Raw genomic sequence first — 11,303 nt, 5'->3', positions numbered from 1 at the left:
GAAGTACAATGCCTGCACTCTAAAGGAGGGGTTCGGGATATTAGCAGTTTGGAAGGATATGTTGTGTATCTTTATACATATATGCTTCTAAACTGTTGTGTTCTGAGCACCTCTGCAAAAACAGTGATTATGTGTGAGTGAAGTGAAAGTATTGAATGATGATGAAAGTATTTTCTTTTTGGGGATTTTCTTTCTTTTTGGGTCACCCTGCCTCGGTGGGAGACAGCCTACTTGTCAAAAAAAAAAAAAAAGATATAATTTACAGTAACTTTCTAAATACAGTGGTCCCTCGTTGTTCATAATTAATCCGTTCCTGGAGCCGTTACTATAAACGAAATTTACGATTTACGAATCAATTTCCCCCATAAGAAATAATGTAAATACAATTAATCCGTTCCTGACACCCAGAAGTATTAAAACAAAAAATTTTTTAACATGAAATATGCATGTAGTACATAAACAATACAATGAGAAATGATGAATGAAACATTTACAGCATAACACTTACCTTTATTGGAGATTCTTCTTAGTGTATGGGAGACTGGAGGAGGAGAGAGAGTGGATTGTTTATAGTTTGGAAGGGGAATCCCCTTCCATCAACACCTCAGGTACCATTTGCTTTTCTGGGGTTGCTTCTCTTCTCTGTTTCTTAATGCCACTAGGACCACCTTGAGAGTCACTGGAGTCCTGTCTCACAAAATAACTGTGGAGAGAGCTCTGTTTCTGGCGTCTCTTTAACACTTCCCTAAAATGGCCCAAGACTTTGTCACTGTACATGTTGCCAACCTGGCTTGCAACAACCTTGTTAGGGTGATGTTTCTCCATAAATCTTTCCATCATACCCCACATGGTAAAAATCTCTTTAATTTCTGAAGAAGGCACCTTCCATCTCTCTTCCTCCTCCTCTGCAGCAAGATTCTGAGCTGCGATGTGTTGCTCTTCCTGCTGAAGCTCTTGCAGCTCCTCAGTGGTTAGCTTTTCATTGTGGTCTTCCACCAATTCTTCCACATCCTCCAAACTCACATCCAACCCCATGGAACTCCCCAGTGCCACAATTGATTTTACAACAGACATAGGCTCATTAGGGTCAGTCCCAAATTCTTCAAAATCCCTCTTGTCGACACAATCTGGCCACAATTTTCTCCAGGCAGAGTTCAAAGTCCTGGTAGTCACTCCCTCCCAAGCCATACCTATAAGGGTTATGCAGTGGAGGATGCTGAAGTGTTCTCTCCAAAATTCCCTTAGGGTCAAGTGAGTGTCTGTGGTCACAGTCAAGCACCTGTGAAACATTGCTTTTGTGTAGAGTTTTTTAAAGTTTGCAATAACCTGCTGGTCCATGGGTTGGAGGAGAGGAGTGGTATTCGGGGGCAAGAACTTTACTGTGATGAACCCAAACTCCTCGAAAATTAGGTCATCCAAGTTTGGAGGATGAGCAGGTGCATTGTCCATTACTAGCAGGCACTTGAGATCCAATTTCTTTTCCAGGAGATACTCCTTCACACTAGGGCCAAACACTTCATTGAACCACTCGACGAAAATTTCCCTCGTGACCCATGCCTTACTATTAGATTTCCAAAACACACACAATTTACTCTTCATAACATTGTTTTTCCTGAACACTCTGGGATTTTCAGAATGGTACACTAGTAATGGCTTCACTTTGAAATCCCCACTAGCATTAGCACAGAACATTAGCGTCAGCCTGTCTTTCATAGGCTTGTGTCCTGGCATTGCCTTTTCCTCTTGTGTAATGAAGGTCCTCTTTGGCATTTTCTTCCAAAAGAGGCCTGTTTCGTCACAATTGAACACTTGTTCAGGTTTCAGTCCTTCAGCCTCTATGTACTCCTGGAATTCATGTACATATTTTTCAGCCGCCTTGTGGTCCGAACTGGCAGCCTCACCATGCCTTACCACACTGTGTATGCCAGTACGGTTCTTAAATCTCTCAAACCAGCCTTTGCTGGCCTTAAATTCACTCACTTCACCACTATTTACAGGCAATTTCTTTACCAAATCTTCATGCAACTGCCTAGCCTTTTCACAAATAAACGAAGTCATAAGAGTATCTCCTGCTAATTGTTTCTCATTTATCCACACCAATAATAACTTCTCAACCTCTTCCAGTACTTGTGATCTCATTTTTGTCAGCATAGTTACTCCCTTTGCAACAACAGCATCCTTTATTTCATTTTTCTTGGCCACTATGGAACATAAGGTTGTGTAGGGTTTCTTATACATCCTGGACAGTTCGGCCACACTTGTACCACTTTCATATTGTTCAATGATGGTTTTCTTAAATTCAATCGTATTTCTCACCTTCTTTGCCACAGGCTTGGCACTAGGAGCTTTCTTTGGAGCCATGGTAGCTTATTTAGTACTTGCAAGCACTAAAATAAATGGAATATTATGAAATATTTCGCTGGAGCACGTGAGGGGACCTTCGCTCACTGGTAAACAATGCCAGACTGGCTGCCGCCCTGGCTCACGCCGTGGGTACACGTCCCGGACGAACTACGACTCGCGAGTCAACCAATGAAAAGCGAGTCCATGTTCATACGAAAATACCTCTTATGATTGGTGAATTTTACGATTGCCGGGAACTACGAAAAGCAGGGGACCACTGTATATATCTAGTGTAATTTTGATAACACCATTCAATGAAGTGATTGGGATATGAACCATTAGTGTGGCATTACCAGCCCAGATCACAGGTTTGAGTGACAATAATTATCAAATGGTTACATTCATTCATTATGAATTTTCAAGATATTGATAATACAGGCTCAAGTTTTGGGGCTAGATGTTTGCTGTTTACCTGTTATTGATGTCCTTAAAAGGATGACATGCTGAATATAAGGTTCCTTATTCACCCAACAACAAATTACTCTTTTATATTGTGAATAGAAGTGAATTAGTATCCAAGGAACTGCTATAGGAGGAGGAAGCAGAGAACAAGATGGGAGTATTAAGTAGCTAGAATTATAATTATTCTAGGTAGTAGGCTGGTAAACAGCAACCGCCCAGGGAAGTACTACCATCCTGCCAAGTGAGTGTAAAACGAAAGCCTGTAATTGTTTTACATGATGGTAGGGTTTCTGGTGTCTTTTGTCTGTCTCATAAACATGCAAGATTTCAAGTACCTCTTGCTACTTCTACTTACACTTAGGTCACACTACACATACATGTACAAACATATATATACACACCCCTCTGGGTTTTCTTCTATTTTCTTTTTAGTTCTTGTTCTTGTTTATTTCCTCTTATCTCCATGGGAAAGTGGAGCAGAATTCTTCCTCCGTAAGCCATGTGTGTTGTAAGAGGTGACTAAAATGCCAGGAGCAAGGGGTTAGTAACCCCTTCTCCTGTATAAATTACTAAATTTAAAAAGAGAAACTTTCGTTTTTCTTTTTGGCCACCCTGCCTTGGTAGGATACGGCGGGTTTGTTGAAAAAAAAAAAATATAATTATTGTTATGATCAAATTAAATACTAAACCCATAAAAGTCATACAGCGCTGTGAAGAGAGTCATGCGAAGGTTAAGAGTGAGTGAGCGGTACCGGAACGTGAAGCTGGAGTTAGTGGGATTGAGGATTAATTCAAGAAAAATTGAAATCAAAGCTAGAAATATAAGAAACTCTTCTGTTAATAATGGCTGTTTTAATTTGGTATAATAGTATTTGTTTTGGGTGTTTGTTCTTTGATTTTTTTGTTTGTTTTTCATCATGTATATTTGTTGTCTGTGAGTGCTGAGTGAACTACTCAAAGTGCTCTGTAAATGTCACAACTACTACTATTCCTCTTCTTAATTTTAAATATTTAAAGTTAATAAAAAATAGGAGTGATTCTTAGATACTGCAATAGGTCTACACAACTAACCCGCACATAAAAGAAGCTTAGGACGACGTTTCAGTCCAACTTGGACCATTTACAAAGTTGGACCGAAACGTCGCCGTAAGCTTCTCTCTTTTATGTGCGGGTTATTTGTGTATCGTTCCAGTCACGGTATTGTGCCTTTTTTGTTATTTATTTGCAATAGGTCTGTTTTCCCTCTACTGCTCTCTGAGGAATATTTTTTCAGGGATTGGAGCAGCGGGAAGACATCCTACGCTTGGTTCTGCATGATGAGTCCTTGGCAGATGACATTAACATTTCCAGCCTGGCAACACAGACTGAAAGTTTCTCTGGCTCTGACTTGTTAGAGCTGTGTCGAACAGCGGCTGTATACAGGCTGCGCCATTTGCTGAATGACACGTAAGTTACCATGAACTACATAATTGTTTCCTTCAAAGTTTATTGCAAAATAAAAGATAACGAAGAAAATTATTAATGGGGTGGCCACGAGCAGGTTTTCAGAGAAACAACATTTAAGATAAAAATAAAGAACATGTATGCTTATTTGTATATACCATTTACCTCACTAATGCATAAAAAAAAAAGTACAGTACATCTGTATAAGCATGTACATTGTGGTTGAGAATGCCAAATATGCCATATTTTATGGCATCAAAGACTATTTTTTCCCCAAAAGTCTCGAAAATCTACCCAGCATCTGGAGGCCAAAGTTCTGTTTATTTTATTTTTCAAAATTTAGCCATTCGGAATTGTGGGGGTGCCCTTGACACGGGACCGTCTTGTTCACCGTAAAATACTGTAATTTGTTTTTAGATTTTTACTACAAGTCGTGTAATGCTTAGCAAGTCTATCTTCCACAACTGAGACTTCCCCTACACATGCATTCAAATTGCTAGACTCTAAGAAGGTTGTGATGTGGTCCTGCATAGAAAGCTACCTAAGAAATTGGAGAAGGCTGGGGTAAAAGGAAAAGTACTGTATTAGCATGGATAAGGGAATACGGTAATATAGCAGTAGAAAGCAGTTACTACGAGGGATGAAACTTCAAGGTAGGAGAGTCTAACAATGAGATTTCTACAAGGATTAGTGTTGGACCCTGTACTGCTCCTGGCATATATAAATGACCTGGTAACAAAAGTTAATATTTCCTGTTTATCTTCATTTGTGATTTATGTAAATATGAAGTGAAGAGGAAGAATGAAGATTACATGAAAATATGAATGATCCTCAGGAATATGGTTGGACAGATGATTATTAGAATTCAACCAAAGCACAAGTTGATGAAGGTGGTAGATGAGGGAAATTAGGCAGAATACAGACCCATCCTTGAGTATGCAGTAATAGTGTTGAACCCATAGCTAGTAAAAGAAAGCAAATGTTGAGTGTGTAAATGAGAGCATCAAGACTAGTGCCTGAATTGAAGTTAATGAGCTACGAATGAAAGGGCTCTTCAAATTTCTCATTTTCCTTCCTTGCTATAGTAACCATAATATATCTCTTGCAGATCTGATCAAGGAGAAAGTGAACTGGCTACACAGCAGGAAAGGTGGAACACAGATAGTACAGAACCCCTGCGACCTATAACATCCCTAGACTTTAAACAGGCACTGAGCAAGATGCGAGAGTCACGGGTGTACAATAGACAAGCTAATGCTTTACTCAAAATGGATCTAGACTGAGTCTTGTGCTCCTTCAAGCTGCCATTGGTACCTACCATATTCTGTATTATCATCAGGGCAATGTAACAAATATACTGTAGTCTGTCGTGCAACATTTATAGACTAAAGGAGATAAGTATATAAAATTATTTAATCTTGATACAAATATTCGACTTCCATTTTATTTTATTGATACAAATTATTATTATAACCACAAAAAAGTCCTAAACCTATGTGGATAAGGGGGTTAGGCCCCTGCTGTTTAAATTTTCTAGTTAGCCTAGCCCTATTTTTTTAGCGTGTATCTAATGGTAATAGTGCCATCAGCATATTCTAAAAATCTTAGGCATATTGCTTGAAAAGCAAAAATACGAAAACTAAAAACTAAGAAAACACTACCTGTTTCCAGAAAAATGGAACAACATACAACATTCCAGCTGGGACATATCATTAAATGCCCTAAATGACTTGATAAGATCCAATTTGTATGTGTGGCCATTTTTTTAACATGTCAGCTGTCTCCCACTAAGGTAGGGCAACCCAAAAAAAGAGGAAATACAATCATCCTCAGTCACTGTCTTACTAGAAGTGTGATACCACAATTCAGATGAACCTCCAAACTACAGCATCCTCATCCCTCCTTCAGAGTGCAAGCACTATGTTTCCCACCTCCAGAACTAAAGTCTGGCTAACCAATTTCCATGAACCCCTTCACTAATATTACCATGCTTAAACTCTAATAATTTGTCAAGTCAGAAAAAACATTTATCTCCACTCATTCCGTCCCTTTCTGGGATGACTCTCATCCCTCCTTCCACCCCCACGTTTGTATACCAACTTAGTCATCCTATCCTGCTTTAACCTCGAAATGCCCATTCCACCTCAACAACCCCTCATCAGCCCTCTGAAGTTCCTTACTTTTATCTGAATTCTGTTCCTTTCATATGCTACAACACTTGATCTGTACATTTCCTTCCTAAATCTTCCTTGTTCCTCTGCAATCTTACTCTATCTTTCCCTTAACTATTTCAATAATAATTCTCCCATACACTTAAACTAGTATACTCAATTCCCAAAAATAACACAGAAAAATTCACTCCTAAGTTTTTGCTTAAATTCATATAAAATTATAAACAGTAGTGATAATGTCTTGACTTTATTTTGTAGAACTGTCATTTATCTACAGCTTAGTGAAAATTAAAGTGGTAGTTCTATAATTAAGTTTGGAAATTAAACAAATGTAGTGAAAAACTCATGGCAGCTGCCACCCCAGCATGCTGCAGAGTTCAGCCACCTACTGACGTCTCTTGATTCCTTGTTGTGGCTCAGTACACACATATGGCAGAGTTGCCCGTATGTAAATTTGATGATACTGTATATTAGTGTATGCAAAAATTCTGAACAGGCAACAAAAGATGTAAAACGACTCCTCCGTGGTTGTTTTGCATACTAATGTATCAAATATGCAAAGCTATAAATACATACAAAATTACCTGCAGTCTTTTCCTGACATTTCATTAGTGGTGACATCATAAATCTAAATTTGCAGTTAGCTTAAAAAAAAAAAAAAAGATACTCGGAAGTACCATAATGAAATACATAGTTTGAAAGACTAAAATGTTGCTCACAAATAGAAGAAATTTATTAAACCATTTCTAAGAATTTCTACATTTTTTCCATAATTTTGTATCACACTTTAGGGTCAGGCCTACCCCCATAAAATAGAAGCAGAATTCATGGTGTAAAAAGTCAGTACATATATGTAGTACAGTGCTCCCTTGTTTATCGTCGTTAATCCATTCCTGGAAGTGCGACGATTATCGAAATAGACTATTTTCGAATCAATTTTCCCCATAAGAAATAATGTAAATACAATTAATCCGTTCCTGACACCCAGAAGTATTAAAACAAAAAAATTTTTTACATGAAATATAGATGTAGTACATAAACAATACAATGGGACGTGATGAATGAAACATTAACAGCATAACACTTACCTTTATTGGCGATTCTTCTTAGTGGATGGAAGACTGGAGGAGGAGAGAGATTGGATTAGTTACTGTTTGGAAGGGGAATCCCCTTCCATCAACACCTCAGGTACCAAGTCCTTTTCTGGGGTTACTTCTCTTCTCTGTTTCTTAATGCCACTAGGACCAGCTTGAGAGTCACTGGAGTCCTGTCTTGCAAAAAAAGTGTCCAGAGAGCTGTTTCTGGAATCTCTTTAAAACTTCCCTAAAATGGGCCAGGACTCTCACTGTGTATGCCACTACTGCTCTTAAATCTCTCAAACCAACCGTTGCTGGCCTTAAATTCACAATTATCAGTATTCGTTGCAGGCAATTTCTTTACCAGATCGTCATGCAACTGCCTAACCTTTTCACAAATAATCGACGTCATAAGACTATCTGCTGCTAATTGTTTCTTGCATATCCACACAAGTAATAACTTCTCAACATCTTCGAGTACTGGTGATCTCATTTTTGTCAGCATATTTACCCCCTTTGCAACAACAGCTTCCTTGATTTCCTTTTTCTTGGCCATGATGGAAGATATGGTTGTACGGGATTTGTTATACATCCTGGCCAGTTCGGCCAAACGTACGCCACTTTCGTATTGTTCAATGATGTTTTTCTTAAATTCAGTCGTATTTCTCACCTTCTTTACCAAAGGCTTGGCACTAGGAGCTTTCTTTGGAGCCATGGTAGCTTATTTAGCACTTGCAAGCACTAAAATGAATGGAATATTATGAAATATTTCGTATGAACAAGTGAGGGGACCGTTGCTCATTGGTAAACAATGGCATACTGGCTGGGAAGGGAGGCCGAGGTGGCTCAGAGCCGTGAGTACGTGTCCAGGACAAATGACGATTAGCGAGTCAACCGACCATTTGCGAGCCAATGTTTGGACGAAAATAACGCGACGATTTCTAAAAAGGACGACTATCAAGCCCGATGATTATCGAGGGACCACTGTATATGATTGCAGTTAATAGGGTCTTCTTGTTTAAATGAAGTACCATTTTAAATTATAGTATAGATTGAGCCATCCTGCTGGGTTGTTGGAGAGATTTCCTGTTGTATTCATGAGGACAATGTAGCTGACAATATACTTTAATAATATTGGGCAGTCAATGATGCTGTTACCTAACAAAACTATTATAACATAATTTAAAAATATATTAGTGTAGCTGACTTACTATATTCACAAAAAGAGGCTAAACCTTTCATTTTAACATAAAATTAATTATAAACTTAATGTGGAATTTATTCATTTTTTCATTTATAAAAACTGAATAATTGCAAAGTCCGTACTTTCTTTTATTCATTTTTTCCACACTAGCCTTCTCCCATTGAGATAAAATTTGATATATTATTGCATGGCAATCTCAAACATTCTGTTAATATGCTCAAATGTTTTTATTTTTTAAGCAAGTTTTATAGAATTAGCAACAGAATAACAGTAAAGTTTAATTTTGAGACCAGTAAGATAAGTTATTGCACTTACATTTATGAGGATGCACTAAAATCCAAATTATGGTATTATATTTACAGGGAAGCCCTCATCAATAAGCCAAAGACTGGCGCAGTTACTTTAGGTAGCATAGAAAAATAGATTTGTAGTCCCCCCCCCCTTTTTTTTTTTTTTTCTTGCTGGCATAGGCATAAATTGTTATCCCACAAGTTGGAGATGAAATTAGACAGTATTGGTCATCCTGGATCATTACAGTCACTTGCAGTGATAATGGTTCAGGATGGATGCAAAAAAATTGTCTAGCTGCATCTCCAATTTGTCTTTTTATTGTTCTGAAGATGGTATTGACTTCATTGTTGAATTTGTTTTATTGATGTTTTCTGGTTTTAGTATCCATTGTAGACACTGTACATACAGAATCTTCATTTAATGTGTTTCTTAGCTTTATAGAGATAAATGAGGCCATTCTGACTTGTAAGAGTTAAATGTCTTAAGCTTTCCCACTTGAGAGATCAGTACATGGCATATTTCTATTAATGACAAAAAAAAAAGTTTGATATTAAACAAAAAGGGCAAATGAGTTGCATGTCATTGGGGATAGTTAATATGTTATATCAGAAATGTATTTTAGCATTTTTTATGCATTAATATGGTCAACTAAATGACTTTAAATAATTGATTTATTTTAGTTTTTTTTATTCCCCCTTCACTGAGTCATTATAGCACCTGGGGAATGAGTGACTCAGGTTTGATCCAAGGAAGAGGGGAATATGTCCAGTTCCATGGAACAAGAGCACCTCATGGCTTCTTAAGAAGATTCAGTATTACTTAAATAGATGTGCTTCCCATAATGAAAAATTAAAAATATCATGTACATTTTCCTAACCCTCTCTCCAGTTCCCCGAATTAAGCCTGAATGCCTTCCACATCCCCCCCCAGGCGCTGTATAATCCTCCGGGTTTAGCGCTTCCCCCTTGATTATAATAATAATAATCCTAACCCTCTCAGAATTGTTCATCCTTATTATCAGTAATCTCTCTGGACTAATTGCTCAAGAAAATAGAAATGGAGGAAGTAGAGCCATTTAATCTTCATATATCCATGAAATATTAGGTGGTGGTTATTTCACTTCTTGGGTTTTTGCATTGATATTTGTGGGTAAGAGCTAAACCCATAAGGGTCATATTATTATTATTATAATCAAAAAGAAGCGCTAAGCCACAAGGGCTATACAGCGCTGCAGGGTAGGGAAGGAAGCAAGGGAATTGGATGGCAGAAGGGAGGGGGGATGATCAGCAGGTTACAGAAAACAGCGGGGCAGGGGATAGTACGGGGGTAGAGGGTAGCAAGAGATACAAGTAGAAAGGGCTGAAAGTATCAGAATTTGTGAAGTAAGTCAGTCGTTGTCAAAAAGTCAATGAGAGAGTCCGGATGAAAGGTGGGTCCATCAGCGAGAAGGGAAGGTAAAGAGAGAGCAGCGGGGCGAAGACGACGACAGAGGTAAATTCTGCGTGCTCGTTGATAAAGTGGGCAGTCCAACAGAATGTGGCTGACTGATAATGGAGCTTGGCAATTCTCACAGAGAGGAGCAAGACGCCTCCCCATGAGATATCCATGAGTAAGACGAGTATGGCCAATGCGAAGACGGGAGAGAGTAGTCTCCCAACCTCGACACTGGTGATAAGAAGACGGCCAGTAACCTATACTCGGTTTAATAGACTGAAGTTTGTTGCCGAGCATAGTAGACCAACGTTGTTGCCAACGGGTGTGAAGGTGGGAAGATATTACAGCAAAATAGTCCGTACATGGAATACCTCTATAAGAAACTGGTAGGTCATGTACTGCTGACCGCGCAGCAGTGTCTGCCTGTTCATTGCCCTGTACGTCAACATGACCAGGGACCCAACAAAAAACAATATCTTTATGCTTAGTAAAGATGCGGCGTAGCCAAAGTTGGATACGGAGGACTAAGGGGTGAGGTGTATCAAATTTTTGTATAGCCTGTAAAGCACTAAGGGAGTCTGAGACAACCACAAATGATGACACAGGCATAGATGCAATACGGATAAGTGCTGTAAGGATGGCATATAATTCAGCAGTAAAAATACTAGCTGAAGATAGTAAATGCCCTTGTACGACGCTGTCCGGAAACACTGCTGCGAATCCTACGCCGTCAGAAGACTTAGAGCCATCTGTGTACACAGCAATGGCATGAGAATGAGAGTGAAAGTGGTCAAGAAAAAGAGAGCGGGAAGCGACCGTAGACAGTTGGGCTTTCGAGCAAGGGAGGGAGAAAGAACAGACTCGAACAGCTGGAACTTC

General features: G+C 38.8%; 1 protein-coding gene across 10 annotated transcripts in view; it reads left to right on the top strand.

Moving 5' to 3' along the window:
• Window positions 1–9,660, top strand: part of LOC128704026 (outer mitochondrial transmembrane helix translocase-like) — a 63,126-nt gene extending 53,466 nt beyond the window's left edge. For all 10 annotated transcript variants that reach the window (XM_070099255.1, XM_070099252.1, XM_070099251.1 and 7 more), the window contains exons 8-9: window positions 4,079–4,251; window positions 5,357–9,660. In XM_070099255.1, coding sequence (XP_069955356.1) covers window positions 4,079–4,251; window positions 5,357–5,531 — 348 coding nt within the window. In that variant the 3' untranslated portion in view covers window positions 5,532–9,660. The remainder of the gene's footprint in view (window positions 1–4,078; window positions 4,252–5,356) is intronic.
• The last annotated feature ends 1,643 nt before the right edge of the window (window positions 9,661–11,303 follow it).

Source organism: Cherax quadricarinatus, chromosome 66 (genome assembly GCF_038502225.1).
Source record: "Cherax quadricarinatus isolate ZL_2023a chromosome 66, ASM3850222v1, whole genome shotgun sequence".
NCBI lineage: Eukaryota > Metazoa > Arthropoda > Malacostraca > Decapoda > Parastacidae > Cherax > Cherax quadricarinatus.
Note: the sequence above shows the minus strand (reverse complement) of the source record. Positions and strands in the feature narration are given on the sequence as shown.